Raw genomic sequence first — 19,280 nt, 5'->3', positions numbered from 1 at the left:
TTCAAGTCTGCAGTTAATCTATGTGGACACCCACTTAAATCCTTGCAGCGCAGTGTGCATGGTCTGGATTCTCTGGTGCTGGCGAATCCTCACAGCTAGAGTTTAGTGAATTTGTTTGGGTCCCTGCTTATTCGGCAACCTATAGCACTTACCAATTAAGCTACAGAGGGAACCCGCCTACAGGGAGCACACTGGCCGATCAGCTGATCGCCGCCGCATGTGTCGCGGCTGTGTCACAGTCACAGCACATGCGTGGAGAGCCTATTTGTCGGGCTCTCAATGAATGCGTTGTGACACAGCCTCGACACATGCAGCTGTGGTGCCGCTCAGCTGATTATCGGGAGAGCTCCAGGTAACCGAGGCAGCTATTTGGGAAGCGGTATAGCTTGCAGAATAAGCAGGGACCTGAACAAATTCGGTCAATTCTACTCTCAGCGCAGCATGGCTGGTCAGGATTCTCTGGTGCCGGCGGATCCTCGCAGCACAGTGTGCACAGTCAGGATTCTCTTGTGCAGGCGGATCCTTACACAGCACGCTGTGAGGATTTACAAGTCTGCAGTCACAAAGGGCGACAGTAAACTTGAACCCCAATGCTGGACAACCACTTTAAAGAAGCACTCTAGTTAATATTTTTATACCCCTAAACCTGGATAAACATTAGCATTAGTCAGTGTGTTAATATGCTCACATATTGCTATATTCTCCAGTATTCAGCGCTGCTCTGCTACTCTTTTGAGTCACCTGATGACGATTCAGATTCTCCGGATCACACTGCGCTCTTTGTGACTCGGAAGTTTCTTTCAAAATGTGAACTTATGGAGCATCAGAACAAGGCTCCAGGAACTAGCATTGTAAAAGAGCCTTGTGGCTCACACGTAGTACGCAAGAATGTCTGAATCGCCATCATGTGACTCCGAAGAGGAATGGGACAGTGCTGAATACAGGAGAAGATGGAGTTTGCTCAGTATCGTGTACAGAACTCCCCCCATGCATTCCTATGGCATTCCGCACATGCTGTGCTTTTTTCCGCGGCGGAATCACATCGCGGAAAAAATTGCAGCATGGTCATTCTTTTGTGCAGAATCGCAAAGAATTGCCGCGATTCCGCACCCATAGGAATGCATGAGAATCGCTTACTTCCCGCATGTGGCTATGCCAACCATGCGGGAAGTTAAGCGTCTCATGTGCGGTTGGTACCCACGGTGTGGAGGAGAGCTGACTATCCTCCAGGCCCTGGGTACCATACCCCTGTAAAAAAAAAAAAAAAAAAAAAAAAAAAAACAGGGTATATTTACCTTCCGGCGTCACGCGCTGCATTCCCGGCCTCGGCGTTCCCAGTAATGCCTTGCGGCAAGGCCCTGTGATGACGTAGTCTCGCATGACTCTAGCGGTCTCGCGAGATCGCTATAGCAACGCGAGACCAACGTTATCACATGTCTCGCAAGGCATTACTGGGAACGCTGAGGCCCGGGATGGCAGCGCGGGACGTCGGAAGGTAAATATACCCCGATTTTTTTTTAATTTTTTTTTAGCATGTTAACATTCTATCTTTTACTATTGATGCTGCATAGGCAGCCTCAATAGTAAGAAGCTGCTCACACTTGTCAAACACTATGTTTGACGAGTGTGACCAACCTGTCAATCACTTTCCAAGTGATGCTTCAAATCGCTTGGAAAGTGCTTGAATATCGCACGCGAAAATCGCGGCAAAATCTTTGTGAAATCGCGCGGAAAAAACCACGCGATTTCTGGGAAGGAGTCCAGTTTTTAGTGTACGGAATAAAACGCTACGTGGGCACATAGCCTTAATCTCCACACCAGCTTTCGGCATTCAGTCATAGGGGCCGGGGCGGCGTCTGCTCTATCACTGCTCTGGAGTATATAGAGCCGGCCACTGTATCCGCACCCCCTCGGCCCTGACGGACTGCTGAGCCCCAATGTAGAGCCAGTGTCAGTCAGGGCCAGCCGGAAGTGCGGTTACTGTGGCCGCTCTGTATACTCAGAACGGTGACTGAACCAGCACCGCACCGAACCCTAGGACTGAATGCCGAACGCTGCTGAGGAAAATAAAGATTATTTTCTTCCCGCTGCATTCGGCTGCTTGTAGGCGCCGGACAGCATCATAAAACTGTTATCCTGCAGAGTAACCCCATTATCTCATTTGGGCATCATTAATAGGCTGTTCAGACACTTTGCACCACACGTATCTGTGTGACTGATGCCCTATGCAAGCATTATCTTTGTGCATTTTTCCCACTAGGCAGCCAGACCCTCTTTTGTTGGGTTACTGGCTGTTCTCATCAGTGGTTTGCACCTGTGCTGCCCCAGCCTTTTATCAATGGAGGTCTGCTGCATCCTGCTAGTGCACAAGTCAGGGTTTTGGTGAGTTAACCTTCAAATGTGTTTTTTTTTTTTTTTTAAATTTTTGGGATTTTTTTTCCTTATGTGCGCTAACCCCATTATCTGCAGGTTAATAGTGTTAGTCCTGGTGACCGGTTCCCTTTAAAGGGGTCAGGCAATTTTTGGAGACAATTCAGATTCCTTAATTTCATGCATTTTGGGCCAAAAATCATTCTCACAGTTTGGTTTGGTTACAAATCTTGCACAGTTTTGCTTTTACAGGCTTGGTTTCCCAGCACAGTCATTGATGGTCTGTGGTCATAACTCCGCTAAGAAAAGCGCAGAAAAGGGCAGATTAAGAGTTACACACTTTCCTCTTAGATAGAACAAGCTCACTGACGGATTCTCAGGTAAAGCTGTCGGCCATTTTCTCCTGTTAGTCTGTGAGGAAAGCTGCACTATGTAGCACTTCTCTCCGTACAATGGCTGCTGGTAGAGGAGCAGTGACCAGACCTGCCCATTAAACACCTCACATGGGAAAGCTCTCTTCTATTGGAGGAGGCTGATGGACAGGTCTGGTGACATGACCCTCCACCAGAGGCCATTGTATGGACACAAGTGCTGTTCAGTGTGTGAGGAAAGCGGATAGTGGCCGACCTCTAACCGAGATTCTGTCAGTGAGCTCGTTCTCACAATCGGGAAAGTTTGAACCTCATTTATCTCTTTTTCTGAGCTCCTCTCAGTTGATATATGCCCACAGACTACATTTATAAATGTCACAAAAAATAGAGAAAGCCGAGCACCACTGGTGATTCATAGAGCCAATACCATCAGCTGATCAAAAATACCACAGGCATAAAACCTTTTTTCCTTCAGGTGCACACCAGAGCAAGATGCATAATCCACATGAAATGAAACGAGGTGTCATTCACCAGAATGAAGTCCAAACTTTATTGGTCCAAAAAAAATGTTTAAAACATCTCAAGCAGGTGGGGGGCTAGAGAGTGCAAAGACGACGGCCGCAACACAGCGCGAAACAGCCATCTTTGCACTCTCTAGCCTCCCACCTGCCTGATGTTTTAAACATTTTTTGGACCAATAAAGTTTGGACTTCATTCCGGTAAATGCCACCTCTTTTCATTACATTTGGATTATACAATTATAAATGTGCTTGAGGGAAAAAAAAAATACAAGGCCTGTAAAAGCAAAAATGTGAAAATTTTGTGATCAAATCCAGGTGTAAAAATATTTTTTAGCCCAAAATACAAGAAAAAAAAAAAACAAAAATTGTCCTTAAAAGATGGTCAATTGTTTAGTCTGTATCATCTATTTCTTGGAATACCCCCTCTAACATACACCTTAGTGGCTACAGGGAGAAAATGACATTGTCCCTGTAGCTGCCTGCTTCCAGTCATGGGGCGCTACGGGAGGCGGTAACAGTCACCATGCACACATGAAAAATATATCCATTAAACCAGCTTCCATGGAATGCAATGAAAAAAAAAAGAAGAAGCAAAGAATAAGTCTGGATATGGCCAATGTTAATAAAAGGTGAAATTCCAATACAAAAAATAAAAAAAAAAAAAAAAAAAGTAGTATGCAATTAAAACTACATTTTTATTTTAGAGTTTACCAAGCTCGTTTCATCTTTAATTCAATACAAGGAAACCAAGAACATAGAAACTAGTTAAGGCCAAAGTTCACACTTGCGATACGACATCTGTTTTTGTGCTCCATTATAAGAGCAGAAAACAGATTACATGACACCTGACAGACTACAACAATGGGGTCCACTGGGCTTCTAGAGGTTGTCTGTCATTTTAAATGGGAAAAAAGCACAAAATGCTGCACTTTTTTCCTGTTAAAATAACGGAACCTGTGAAAAATCCAGGACGCTTTTAGTGTGAACAAAGCTGAAGGTGGAACATTTATATAGCTTTTAAACTATATTTCATTTTCTAATACTTTTCTATTTAAATAGATTCAAAATAGTTAGCAAAATTTACCAAATTCCTCATCTTTCCTGGTTATTACATAAATCATAACCAACAAAATTAGGTGAGAGAAATGTGTAACTCATGCTTAGTAAGTAAGGAAATTTAAGACCCCAAATATACCGTGGACACTGGAGGTGCTTGCTGTTTCATAGCATGAGCAGTAACAGGCAATTAGTAAAGCAATCAAGCATTATGGGGGAGGTGGGCTAAAATAGAGCATTTCTTTAACAACTTAAAGAATACCCATCACCAGACTGGGACTTGCCCTTTTATTTAAAAAGCCTCAGATTGTTGGATTTTTTAATTTTCAAGATGCTGTCATAAAACACTAATGCCCAGCGAAAGGGCACGAATTGCCACCAAAGTCAGGCATGAACTTCTGGGTTGTGGGATCTGAGAACATAGAGCGATATCCCATATCCCTTTGCAGCGAAATCTCATTCTTGCACTAGCACAGCACCCGTTCGGTAACAGCTTAGTAAAGTATGCAGCAGCGCTGGGTTAGTGCAAAGAGCCACATCTCAACATATTACTGCAAGAGGGGCCACAGAAGGTTGCGTGATCCCACTCTGCATTCCTAAATCTCACAATCCGAACATTTGGGCCCAACTTTTACTAGAAAGTCGGGCTTTTTCCAGGGACATTAGAGTTAGTTACTTTTGACAATTACGGTACCTAATTAAATCACCAATCTGGGACTGCCCATGCTTCATTAAATAAAAAAGCAGCCCCAGACTGGTCAGTACTATTTAAATGGGGTTATATGCCATCACTTCCTCAGAGTTGGGGGTTTCAATTACGGACACCGACACCTATTCTGATAATGAAAAGGTTGCAACATACATTTTCCAATCTGTCTGTACAAGAGAAAACCTAATGGGACCACAGCATTTCGGATTGAAGATGGTGGAGTGTCCCATAGGTTGGCCCCACCAACAATCATACTAGTACAGCACATCCAAAGCAATGGTCCAAGGCCTACACACCATTGATAAATTCTGTGCTTGCTCAGTAGGGCCTCTCACTAGGTCCAAAAAAGTACAATAGCAGAGGATCCTGAGTAACCAGAGGATAATCCTTAAAAAAAAAAAAAAAAAAAAAAGAAGAGGAAAATCCCAGAATAAAATTCCCAATAACAGAAAGACAAGGCAAAGTTTCAGCCGTATCTGGTCCTTCTCAAGACTCAAAATACAGCCCTAAGGTTGTATTTTGAGGCTTGAGAAAGGCCAGATATGGCAGAAATGTTGCATTGTTTTCCTACTAGGACTTTTTAATATTATGGATTAAAGATCTAACTTTTTTATGGATTATCCTCTTGGGTATCCTAGCAATATGTCATAACACTCAGACGGAAATGTTCTTTCAATGGCAATATGACCGACACCACCAAACTCACAATGTAAGAAGCTAAATGTTATGCTAAACATAAATGGCATAAATGGTGGCAGATTACTGAAAAGACTACCTTACCCCTTCATGCAGACTGGCATTTAGGATATGGCAGAAGTCATGCCAAATAGCTGTGCCAAGCAAGTAAAATAGGCTACGAAACTTCTAGTAACAAGGGATAAATAGGCTACGAAACTGCTAGTAACAAGGGATACATACAAAAGATACTAGGGCTTAAAACACACACATGTGCTGTAAAGAAAAGCCGCAGCCACATCACGAGGACAGTATATTGTGCAAATCAGGTTAACAGAGGCAGACACAGACGTGTTTTCTTTATGCTAGGCTCGTCTTTCTAGTATATACACACTCCACATAATGACTGCAATTACAGAATACATTACATATTCACCTGATAGTGTTGTGATCATCTGAATTTCGTTTGGTCCAGAAAGGTTCATCTCATGGCCATCAGTTTTGATGTCTGGGAGACCTGACTCCTCCTCGGTTGCTGCAGGCTTGACAACATCCTCTAAAGGCAGCGGCGATCCTTTCACTTCAGGGTGTTCAGGTTTCACATGATCCATAGATGTACAGTCCTCTGTTCTCAGTTTATCTGAAAGCGCTGTGGGGGACAGATACGGAAAATTACATTCAGCTTACACAGAGTACATAAAATTCACATTTTAAAAAAAAATTCCAAATATGTACTTAAAAAACTAATGTTACGACACCAACATACCATCTTGCTCCACGGATGGACCGTTCTGATGCACCAACTTCACGCCTGGTGCAGATTCTGATTTCAAATCCACCTCACTAAGGTCCTCCTGACTTCTGCTGGGCGAGAGCTGCACCGGTTTATGATCCTTTTCACTCTCATCATCCACACAAGGCTGTTCTCCGTCAGACACATTTTCAGTTTTAGAAGCTGTAGCAGCAGCAACACTCTTTCCTAGATAAAAAAATAAAATAAAAAAACTAAGTAAATGGACATAATTTAACACATTAGAACGGTCTAACATAAGTGGCATGGTATTGGGAGGGGAAGTATTACTACTTTTGTTTCTTTAGACCATTGTAATCAGTTTGTAAATTTTTTCATTGGGTTTATAATAGAAATTATACAAGTTTTAATACAGTAAATTTTTGTATGCCCGTGCAATGCAGATTGCCAGTTACCAAGGACTAAGACAGATGCTCTAAATATTTGATAGATGAAAGATCCAAGGAGAGAGACCTCCAGTTGTTTGCTCTGCTGTACAAGCTGGCAGTTGCTTAAATAGGGGTAGAGATAGAAGAAAGGTCACCATTGGCCTGATGAGGCTAGTGTTTGTACGTGGATTTTTAAGGTAGTTACACCAGACTCTTCTGGTCAGAGATACATTTAACAATATATACAGTTGTCGGACACTGTTTCTTTACTACGTGAAATGGTTGCACAGATACAACTATGTTAGGTGTACTAACTTTTTTCCAGGCGTGGACGTTTGCTAGGAGTTTCTGATGCAATGGAGATCTTCCTTCTTCTAAGCTCTAAGGTCACTGGTTGAAGAGTTTGCAAACCTGGATCTGTCAATAATATGTGAACAAATAAGCATTTTAACAGTAAGCCCCATACATAAATTTGACCAATTTTGGCAGGAATGGCCGACCAACTAACCTACACAGGGGACCGCTTGACAAAAAGATCAGGTAGTTTGAAATCTAAAGTCTGATCGTTTGGTCCTGGAAAAAGCTTCAAGCAGTGCAGTCTGGCAGCAACTTAGAGCCTTCTCTTGATACAAGACACATGCACGCTCTGTAAGCAGAGCGTGCGTGTGTAAAGCGGGAGGTCAGGAAAAGCGTGTAGCCAGGAGAACACAACTTGTCTTATGCAAAGAAAACTATAGCCTGATTTAAACATTCACAAAAAAAAAAAAAAAAAAAAATTAAAACCCATATATCAATTTAAGAAAACTCTTCCAAAACTGATATTGTGGTTTTAGCTATTCAGATTGACCAAAGCTCCAACATGACGCCAGCCTCCATCTCCCACAGCAGCCATGCTCTGCCCCTGTAACACCTACCAGATGACGTTAGAGAGGATGAACGATCACGTTTCCTCCTCCGTTCTCCATTTTCATGTGGTACTTTCAAGCTGTCGTTTTGACTACTCCTCTCCTCCGGGCGGGTCTCTGCAGAGGAATCCCTTTCATTCTCAGATATATTTTCCTTGTCCTCCTTCTCATTTTTTACTGCAGGAGCTTTGCTCTTTTCACAGGGTACAGGTTTCTTATCTTTGTTCGCCTGCCCACCTTTCTTATCTGGAGTCTGGGTTTTCTCTTTCTCTATGGTGGTGGTGTTCTTCTCTGAACTTTTCCTTTGCTCCCGAAATTTCCCTCTTTGTTTATCGGAAGGTGAAGTGCTTTCTGTGGGCCGCTCTCGGGGCTTGGAACGAGCAGCATTCGCCTATAAGCAAGTGCCCAGTTAGTACACAAACAGCTTTAATGCCGGAAACTGACAAAACCTACTATACTTTGTGCCTTAAATTTAAACAGCAACATGCAGGACTCTAGGCTCAATCACTAAAGCCTATGAATATAACATAGGTTACGATTATACCATAATGACGCTGCGTCTTCAGGGATCTCATTTAGCTAAGTGACTTCACTAATGCAAAGCTGTCAAGCAATTATGTGTCATCTCTGTAGTGCAACAGCATTTCCCTCTTTACTAAACAGAATTCTATTCAAAACCAAGAGCCTAGCTTAAAGGGGTATATGGCAGGATACGCCATAAATGTCCCGTAAAGTCAAGGAGATCCCACTGGTGGCAGCCAGAGAGAAAAAAAAAAAAAAAAAAAGAAAAAAAAAAAAAAAGAGAACATGAAACATGGCTGCATATGTATGGGGATTGCAATTAATTTATAAGTGTGGGAGAACATGACCAATCTAAAATTATGACGGATCCAGCTAAAGTTACGGAAAAAAAAAAACCTGAACATTAGCAAGTTGCTGAATTAATCCTGAATGCAAATCAAACACATACAACAGCAAAAGGGCACATCAACTTCGAAACACATTAGAAAGACATTAGTAATTTAGAATTGAACAAGTCTGTACTGAATATCAAAGAAAACACAGCTGAGGACAAATATCAGTGATCACAGTAAATTACTACTAGATCCAATCAATGAATATGATATCCTCAGTCGCTTACCTGATCTTTGGAAAAGGCTTTGACGTGAATATTTTTAACTGTCTGAATAACGCCATCAAAAAATTTTACAGTGTAAGAGCCTAAAATGTAGAGCAGGAACAGTAATAATCTTAGTCATTTATTAAAAAATAATGCAAGTTACATGAATCTATCACATAAAAACTGCATAGATTTAGTGGCTTTAGCTCTCATGTACAGTATTTACTACACAGACATTTATATTGTACATAAAGGGGAGACCGTATGTCTGTCAATTATGGCCTGGATTATCCTTCTGGTCAACAGGGTTTAAATGTAAATTCTTACCGTCTTTGTTGACAGATGTTATTTTTGCTGGATAAAATCGGCAATCGGACCAACAAGCCAAAACTTGTTCATTTACACGAAAAACCTATGAATAAAAACAGCTTGAGAATTTTTTCCCACATCTGAGAAAAGTCCGATCACACGGTGGTCAGCATAAGCAGCCCGACTCTCTGATGAGAGAAATTACGCTGGTATGACCCCAGCCTCGATGCGAGCTCAGCGCTGCAGACAAACAGGCACACTGCGCATTGACAGACTGAAGGCTGGGCCCGGGGGTGTCAAGTAAAGAGCAGTTTATTTAACAAACTGCACACAAGTGTAAAACTGGAAACTCCCTTTAAAATTACCCACTAGAACTAGGGTTGTGGAGTTGGGAGTCTTAGTCCATTTTGGTGGAGTCGGAGTTGGGATAAAATGGACCGAATCCGAAAATATATAATTGAGTGCAGGACTAGCTGTAAGTGTTTTCATTAGAATTAGTGACAGTTCTGAAATGTCTTACAAAGGTCTGTTCCTGATCTAAGATCTCGGCTTTTAGTGGAGATGAAGCTGTGCTGCACTTCATGGACATGGTCAGTAGTGACCAGTGCGGAGGAGTCGGAAGCCAGGGAAATTGGAGTCGGTAAGCCAAAACTCCAACTCCTCAGTCCTGACTAGGATGCCCAGGGGTAATGGCCAAACTGTATCCTTTAGACGTAGCCCATGTCGTAGCATGTATTGAGAAAGAAAAGATTAATAATAAATTAAAAAAACATTATAATTACCGTGGTGGGCTCTTCTTCTACCAAGCCTTCCCTTCTTAGCTGGATCTTTTCTAAAGGACGAAGGTAAGGGCTGTCCCAGCAAAACCATTCATCGTATCTATGATTCCACCGTTTAAAATGGATCAACACTTTGCCTTCTTCATAATCGATTTCTTCGATGTGTGCAGCATACCTGGCAGCATCACATGCAAAGAAAAAAAAAGTCACATCAATAATGCAACAGACAAAAATCCTGGAGATTCCGGCACATTATAGGGTGCAGCAGGTGTAGCATAGCATACCATTTCTTCAGTCGATCACGTGCTTCCAGTTGTGATCCAACTTCAAAGGTTATTCCTCTGCGGTTTGGCGGATGCTTAGTCATCGTACACACCAACCTTTACTAAAGCCATTCAAGCCTATTTAAAACAAACAAAACAGTTAATGCAAAGGGTCTTCTCTGTACCTCCATGTACACGAAAAGGGCAAATAGATTTATAAAAATATCAAAACTAGCTATTTAGCAGAAGAGTATACCAGACTCTGCCCAAGACAGGTGTTTAAATGGATTGTGTCACCTGGTTTTTGCTGCCCCACCTGACAGCAGCATAATGTAGGGGCATAGACCTGGACTCTAGTGATGCATCACTTCCTGAGCTCTGTGTTGAATGTTTATTTATAACATCACAGTTTTCCCCTGTTGTAGACCTACAAGTTTTCTGAATTCTGAGCCCTATATAGCCCCGCCCACAGCACTGATTAGTAGATTTCTGCCTATGCAGAGTGTACACAGAAAATTGCCAGTGGTGGGGGCGGATTTATACAGAAACCATTAATATGGACGACTCCAGGCTTAGTAATCCTCAAGGGATTTAAAAAAAAAAAAAAAAAAAATAAAAATATAATAATAATAGAGAACAGTTTTATTAGATGCAGACTGTCAAAGCTAAAGCAAGCAGCCTAGTAAGTGACATCACTGGAATCAGGGTCTTTGCCTCTATATCATGATGCTGTCAGATTAGGCGGCAAAAACCTGGTGACAGATTCCATTTTAACTACTAATCAAAAGGTTTAGTATCTCATTGGTCATACATTGGTGGACATATTATACAGATGTTGGCCAAACCCAAGCATTAAAAGGGGATTGGCCACCAGGAGAGAAACTTTTAAAAGTGAAACTGATGATTCTGATATTGCAAATATGTATGATTTATTATGAAGAACTGTGGGGGTTCAGTGACCTTTCAATCTTGCCGAATGAAGCAGGGAGATATCGGACAGGTTCCCTTTAAGGTTTAGAGAGTGTACTTTGATAAAGACATCCTAAATACATACTGCCTTGTACCCAATAGGTTAAACTATGAAAATACAAAACGTACGTACGTGCATGCATGCATACATGGCACACTGCATTCCCATTCTAATGATTGAACACAAAACACAGTGATCAGGACCCTTACTGATCTAGCATTGGTCCCTCACGAATACCCCTTAGGCTGTTGTTCACATGCAGCAGTTTTGCATTTTTATCTGCAGCCAAAACGCAGAGTTCAAAACTCTAATTTTTCAGCATTTAACATGTTTTTCAGGTGCGGATTACATGTACTGTAGAACAAGCCTACATGTTTAGTGAAGTTAATCTTATTCACCAAAAACGCCACTGAATAATTTGCTGCAGTTTCTCACTTTCTCATTGCTTTCTATGGCTAAATGCACACTAGGCGTTTTTGCAACAAATTTTCTGCAGCGTTTTACAGTACCAGCGAAGTCTACGAGATTTCAGAAATCTCATGCACACACATTGGTTTCTGCGTCATCAGGATTTTGGGCTTTGCTTGTTTTTTTGCACAGTGGAGCATGTCACTTTCAGGGTGTGTGCAGACGCTGCGGAATCCGCTGCGGATTAATCCGCACGGATTTTGCAAAAACCGCAGGTCAAAAGACCTGAGGATTATCTGCGGTTTTGCCTGCGGTTTGGTCCTGCGGATTCACCATCTCCACAATGGTGGAGATAGGAACCCGCTGCGGATTCCGCAGAAAGAATTGACATGTCACTTCTTTCTGCGGTTTCAAAACCGCAGCAAATCCGCGCGGATTTTTCCGCAACGTCTACACAGCGTTTTTTTTTTACCATTCATTTGAATGGTACTGTACACCGCAGCTATAACTGCTGCGGGTCCGCAGCGGCCAAAACCGCTGCAGAAACGCAGCGGAATCCGCAGCGTGTGCACATACCCTCACAGTTTTTCACCCATTGAAATGAATGTGTGGTGAAAAAAAAAGCACAAAAAGATATCAGGTATTGCTGCGTTATTTTTTAAACACTAAACTTTATCAGCATGCACAAGAGAAATCTAGCATGCCAAAAACACAGCAAAAGTCGCAAGAGATCGGGTTTTGTTGTAGAAAAAAAAAAAAAAAAAATAACCTGAAAAATGCATAGTGTGAACTTACTCTAAGGGTTTGTTCCAATGATCCGTAAACGCTACGGATTGGACGCTTTGTAACTCTGCAGCATCAAACCAGCAGCAGCCAGATGTTACAGCATAGTGGATGGGCTTCCCTGCGGAGACGGACATGCAGCGTCTTTCCAGACCGCAGCACGTCAATTTATGTAGCGGAGACGCTCAGTCTCCGCTGCGTAATTTACCCATTGACTATCATTAGATGCGGTAAAACCGCATTATCTTCTTAGGCCTGTTTCACACATCAGTTTTAGTGTTCAGTCAAAATCCACTAAAATGGAGGATAGCGGATCCGTTCCTGAACTGACCACAACGTTTGTCACCGGACCGTTATTTTAACGGATCCGTGAAAGGAAGAATTTTAAAGGAACCGCTGCCTGGGGAAAGAGGGAAAGGGAGAGGGAAAGAGAGAGAGGGAGAGGGAAAATGAATGAATTTTCAAGCCGCCAGAACAGCGTTTAGGGTTAAATTTCCGGCTGAGTGAAGTCTTTCAGCCATGCGCAGTGAGAAGTGCGGATCCTGCCGCCCGAAAAAAACGTTACATGCTCCTTTCGGGCATGTCAGCGGACGTCAAAATTTTGGCGGATCCGCAAAAAGACGGATCCAACGGATGGCCATCCGTCAAGATCCGCCGGTAATGCAACTCAATGCGGATCCATTTTTTTTTGCAAAACGGCGGATTTTGACTGATGGACAAAAACTGATGTGTGAAACAGGCCTTAGTCACATGCGTATTAGGTGCGGGAACGCAGCTTACTACGCAAGTGAACCAATTTAAATAATGTTGTACCTTGTTTCAGCCGGAAGTTCACCTACACTGCATTTCTCGTGATGAGCTGACTGAGAACTGCCATGCGCGCAACCGCCGGGGTTCTCCGGTCACTAGCCAAGTTCTCAAGCTCAGCTGACTGCGAGAACGGCAGTGCATGTGACTGCCGGGGACAGCGTTATTTCCGGTCATCTTCAAGCTTCGCCGTGTCTGGATATCAGGCTGAGTGGTGGCATAATGCCACTGTTCTGCCAAAGGCATCCAGATGTAGCAGAGCTGGACTCCTCATGAGACAGGATGTACCGTATTTTTCGCTTTATAAGACGCTCCGGATTATAAGACGCACCACAATTTTTGAGGAGAAAAATAAGAAAAAAATATTTTTTAATAAAATGGTGGTGCCTCTTATAATCCTTGCATCTTATTGCTTACCGGGGTTGGTGGCTGCGGTGTAGAGGGGTCCCAGGCTCGCTGCTGGAGGAGGCAGGCGTGGAGTGATGCTGCAGGCCGCATTCAGGGATGAGGGGGGGCTCCGATGTGTGCTGTTGCTGCTGCAGAGTCTTGTGCTGGTGTCAGGTTTCTCCACTTGTCCGGCGGTTGGAAGCCGGTGCTGCGGTGCGGCGTTGTGTGCCCATCGATGCCCGGGGCTCTGCCGACATTGTTCGACAGACCAGAGCCACAGCATTTCCTCGGTTCCCTGTATATGTGCGCTGAAGTGCCGGTAAAAAAAAAAAAATGGCCGCCGGCGCGTGCGCAGATGGGATCTCGGGACCAGTTCTCAAGAGATGAGATCTGAAATCTCATCTCTCGAGAGCTGGATCCCGAGATCCCATCTGCGCACGCGCGGCGGCCATTTTTTTGCAGGCACCACCGCGCGCACACAGGGAACCCAGGGAAAATGGCCGCCGGCGCGTGCGCAGATGGGATCTCGGGACCCACCTCTCGAGAGATGAGATTTCAAATCTCATCTCTCGAGAACTGGGTCCCGAGATCCCATCTGCGCACGCGCCGGCGGCCATCTTTTTACCGGCACACAGGGAACTGAGGAAATGCCGGGGCTCTGGCCTGTCGCACAATGTTGGCAGAGCCCCGGGCATCGACGGGCACACAACGCGGCACCGGACACACCAGCAGCAGCGGCCAGCAACCGCTGGACGCCCCCGATCACAGCCTAGGTAAGGCATGTCCGCTTTGTAAGACGCACCCCTGTTTTCCCCCCAAATTTTGGGGGGAAAAAAGTGCGTCTTACAAAGCGGAAAATACGGTATATCTTCTCAGCGAACAGGTAAGGAGATTGGTGCTTTTTTCTTTCTCTTACAGGAGATCAAGGGCTTCAGTGGAATTAGGCAATGCAGTAGGTATGGTTTAATTAAGATCTATTAACCCCTTCCTGACATATGATGTACTATACAGTCCATGTGCCCCGGGCCTTAATGCCCATGGACGGTATAGTACGTCATACGCGATCAGCCGCGCTCACGGGGGAGCGCAGCTGATCGCGGCCGGGTGTCAGCTGATTATCACAGCTGACACCCAGCACTACATGACCGCTTCCGGCACATTAACTCTCCTGCACACTGCGATCAAACATGATTGCAGTGTTCCGGAGGCATAGGGAAGAATTCCGCAGGGAGGGGGCTCCCTGCGTGCTTCCCTGAGACCCTCGGAACAACGCAATGTGCTCCCTTTGTTCGAGGGTCTCCTCCCTGCAGGCCCCCGGATCCAAGATGGCCGCAGGGGCCTTTGGGGGTCCTGCAGGGAGGTGGCTTCTTAGTGCCTGCTGAGAGCAGGCAACGAGAAGCCGCCTGCACTGCCTGTCAGATCGCTGATCTGACACAGTGCATTGCAAAGTGTCAGATCAGCGATCTGACTTTATATAGTGACTAGCTGAAGATCCCGGTGTTGTCTGGGCATAGTAACCAACTGTGGTTAGTTATAACAAATTATAATGATTATATTGCACATAAAAATATTTCACATCATATATTCAACACTACAGATTTGCAACACAAATTAACTAAACGATTACCCAAGTATTTATAGAATGTTATTTTCAACTCATTCAAGAGCCTTTTGATAAACAACATGTTTGGTTTTTCCTTTCGGTGCAAAGATGAACAGATTTTTGGCAGTTCCAACTCTTGAACAGAACACGTAAAGCTGACCATGAGAAAAGCATGGAGACTGCAAATCGATCCCTACTACTTTCAAGGACTGTCCCTGAGCATTGTTAATGGACATTGCAAATAGCAGTTGAACTGGAAACTGGAGGCGTTTAAAATAAAAAAAAAAAAAAAAAAAAATCAGATGGAATGAGTGGAATTCTTGGAATGAAAATGTCCTCTTCTTTGGCACATCCTGTTTCTGAGCTGTGTACCTAATCCTCTCCTGTGTGATACTTTCTGCTGAGCTGTGTATCTAATCCTATCGTGTTACTGACTGCTCAGCCGTGTATCTAACCCTATCCTGTGTGATACTGACTGCTGAGCCGTGTACCTAATCCTATCATGTGCGTTACTGACTGCTCAGCTGTGTATCTAATCCTATCCTGTGTGATACTGACTGCTGAGCCATGTGTCTAATCCTCTCCTGTGTGATAGTGACTGCTGAGCTGTGTATCTAATCCTATCCTGTGTGATACTGACTGCTGAGCCATGTATCTAATCCTATCCTGTGTGATACTGGGTTCCCCCTGCAGTCTGTGTCAGAGGGTGGTCTGTGTTGGCACGGTAATAAATTGTGTTATTTTCAGCTTTACAGAAGGACGATAACACCATAGATATGATAAGAATAATAGGCCTCAGTTACCACAACTGTCTACAAAGAAAACTGTTGCTGATAGCAACCAATCACAGCTCATTTTTCATCTTTTAAAACAACTCTGGGACAGCGTGGTGAGTTTTGAGTGGCGACTTTTGTGTTTCGACTTATGTGGCGAGGTTGGTGTGTGTGTGGTGAAATGTGTGCTGAGGGTGGTATATGTGTTGAAGCACCTGGCAGTGTGTTGCGCATTTTGTGTGTGTGTTCATATCCCCGTGTGTGGCGAGTATCCCATGTCAGGGCCCCACCTTAGCAACTGTACGGTATATACTCTTTGGCGCAATCGCTCTTCATTCTTCAAGTCCCCCTTCTTCACATCTGGCAGCTGTCAATTTGCCTCCAACACTTCCCCCCCCCATTATGTAGATAGGGTAAATTGGAACTCGCGGGGTTAAAATTTCGCCTCACAACATAGCCTATGACGCTCTCGGGGTCCAGACGTGTGACTGTGCAAAATTTTGTGGCTGTAGCTACGATGGTGCAGATGCCAATTCCGGACATGCACACATACATACACACACACACACACACACATTGAGCTTTATATATTAGATGTCCCACACTGGGGAAAAAAAAAAAAAAAAAAAGAGTAAAAATAATTTAATTCCTAAATAAGGAAAAATATTCCCTAATAAATTCTTTTTTTTGTAAATAAATTAAAGTACACATTTAGATTGCCTCGTCCGTAACGACCCGCCCTATAAAACTGTCCCATTAGTGAACCCCTTCAACAAAAAAAAAAAAAAAAAAAAAGCCACAAGCCAAAAAAAACAATGCTTTATCATACCGCCGAACAAAAAGTGCAACACGCGATCAAAAAGACGGATATAAATAATCATGGTACCGCTGAAAACGTCATCTTGTCCCGCAAAAATGGAGCCACCATACAGCATCATCAGCGGGAAAAAAAAAAAAAAAAAAAAGATAGCTCGCAGAATAAAGCGATGCAAAAATAATTTTTTATATAAAATTGCTTATATTGTATAAGAGTGCCAAAACATTAAAAAATTTATATAAATGAGGTATCACTGTTATCGTACTAACCCGAAGAATAAAACCGCTTTATCAATTTTACCACACGTGGAACGGTGTAAACGCCCCCCCCCCTCCAAAAAAAAAAAAAAGAAATTCATGAATTATTGGTTTTTGTTCATTCTGCGTCCCAAAAATCGGAATAAAAAGCGGTAAAAAAAGTCACGTGCCCGAAACTGGTACCAATAAAAAAGTCAACTCGTCCCGCAAAAAATAAGACCTCACATGACTCTGTGGGCCAAAATATGGAACAATTATAGCTCTCAATATGTGGTGATGGAAAAACTATTTTTTGCAATAAAAAGTCTTTTAGCGTGTGACAGCGGCCAAACATAAAAACCCGCTATAAATAGTAAATCAAATCCCCCCTTTATCACCTCCCTTAGTTAGGGAAAAATAATAAAATTTAAAAAAAATTCAATTTTCCCATTAGGGCTAGGGTTGGGATTAGGGCTAAGGTTGGAGTTAGAATTGGGGGGTTTCCACTTTCCAGGCACATCAGGGACTCTCCAAACGGGACATGGCAACTGATCATTCAATTCCGAGCTCTGCCAGGCGCCCAAACAGTGGTTTACCCCCACATATGGGGTATCAGCCTACTCAGGACAAAATTGAATAATTACTTTTGGGGTCCTGTTTCCCTTGGGAAAATAAAATTGGGGGTGAAAAGATCATTTTTGTGGAAAAAATATAATTTTTTTAATTTTACGACTGTACGTTATAAACTTCTATGAAGCCCTTGGGGGTTCAAAGTTCTCCCCACACATCTAGATAAGTTCCTTGGGGGGTCTAGTTTCCAAATGGGGTCACTTGTGGGGGGTTTCCTCTGTTTAGGCACATCAGGGGCTCTCCAAACTCGACATGGCGTCCGATCTCAATTACAGCCAATTTTGCGTTAAAAAAGTCAAACGGCGCTCCTTGCCTTCAGAGCTCTGCCATGTGCCCAAACAGTGGTTTACTCCCACATATTAGTATCGGCGTACTCAAGACAAATTGCACAATAACTTTTGGGGTCCAATTTCTCCTGTTACCCTTAGTAAAATAAAAAGAATTGGACCTGAAGTAATTTTTGTGAAAAAAAAATTAAAATGTTCAATTTTTTTAAAAACATTCAAAAAATTCCCGTGAAGCACCTGAAGGGTTAATAAACTTCTTGAATCTGGTTTTGAGCACCTTCAGGGGTGCAGTTTTTAGAATGGTGTCACTTTTGGGTATTTTCTATCATATAGACCCCTCAAAGACTTCAAATGTGATGTGGTCTCCAAAAAAAAAAAAAAAATTGTGTTATAAAAATGAGAAATCGCTGGTCAACTTTTAACCCTTATGGGTATGTGCACAGGCTGCGGATTCGTTTGCAGATTTTTCTGCAAGGAATCTGCAGAATCCGCAGGTCAAAATGCCTGCATTTTACCTGCGGATTTAGTGCGGATTCCTATAACGGAATAGGTGTAAAAACGCTGCGGAAAGAATTAACATGCTGCGGAAAATAAACCACTACGTTTCCGCGTGGAAAATTCCGCAGCATTTGCACAGCGGTTTTTGTTTTCCATAGGATAATAATTTTTATTTCTATAGCGCCGACATATTCTGCAGCACTTTACATTACAGACGGGACTTGTACAGACGATAGACATTACAGCATAACAATAATCATATACAGTGCCTACAAGTAGTATTCAACCCCCTGCAGATTTAGCAGGTTTGATAAGATGCAAATAAGTTAGAGCCTTCAAACTTCACACAAGAGCAGGATTTATTAACAGATGCATAAATCTTACAAACCAAAAAGTTATGTTGCTCAGTTAAATTAATACATTTTAAACATACAAGTGTGGGTCAATTATTATTCAACCCCTAGGTTTAATATTTTGTGGAATAACCCTTGTTTGCAATTACAGCTAATAATTGTCTTTTATAAGACCTGATCAGGCCGGCACAGGTCTCTGGAGTTATCTTGGCCCACTCCTCCATGCAGATCTTCTCCAAGTTATCTAGGTTCTTTGGGTGTCTCATGTGGACTTTAATCTTGAGCTCCTTCCACAAGTTTTCTATTGGGTTAAGGTCAGGAGACTGACAAGGCCACTCCAACACCTTGATTTTTTGCCTCTTGAACCAGGCCTTGGTTTTCTTGGCTGTGTGCTTTGGGTCGTTGTCTTGTTGAAAGATTAAATGAAGACCCATCTTAAGATCCTTGATGGAGGAGCAGAGGTTCTTGGCC

At 43.0% G+C, this 19,280-nt stretch overlaps 1 protein-coding gene across 5 annotated transcripts in view; it reads right to left on the bottom strand.

The window, feature by feature from the left end:
* Positions 1 to 19,280, bottom strand: part of PHF20 (PHD finger protein 20) — a 124,008-nt gene that overhangs the window by 45,357 nt on the left and 59,371 nt on the right. For all 5 annotated transcript variants that reach the window (XM_073559410.1, XM_073559411.1, XM_073559408.1 and 2 more), the window contains exons 2-9: positions 10,279 to 10,395; positions 9,998 to 10,169; positions 9,234 to 9,318; positions 8,928 to 9,007; positions 7,796 to 8,177; positions 7,197 to 7,298; positions 6,469 to 6,681; positions 6,139 to 6,351 (exon numbers count right to left, since the gene is read on the bottom strand). In XM_073559410.1, coding sequence (XP_073415511.1) covers positions 6,139 to 6,351; positions 6,469 to 6,681; positions 7,197 to 7,298; positions 7,796 to 8,177; positions 8,928 to 9,007; positions 9,234 to 9,318; positions 9,998 to 10,169; positions 10,279 to 10,361 — 1,330 coding nt within the window. In that variant the 5' untranslated portion in view covers positions 10,362 to 10,395. The remainder of the gene's footprint in view (positions 1 to 6,138; positions 6,352 to 6,468; positions 6,682 to 7,196; positions 7,299 to 7,795; positions 8,178 to 8,927; positions 9,008 to 9,233; positions 9,319 to 9,997; positions 10,170 to 10,278; positions 10,396 to 19,280) is intronic.

This window comes from Dendrobates tinctorius, unplaced genomic scaffold (genome assembly GCF_039654945.1).
Source record: "Dendrobates tinctorius isolate UK_male_01 unplaced genomic scaffold, ASM3965494v1 ptg000270l, whole genome shotgun sequence".
NCBI lineage: Eukaryota > Metazoa > Chordata > Amphibia > Anura > Dendrobatidae > Dendrobates > Dendrobates tinctorius.
The sequence above is the reverse complement of the archived record's forward strand: the minus strand, read 5'-3'. Positions and strand labels throughout refer to the sequence as shown.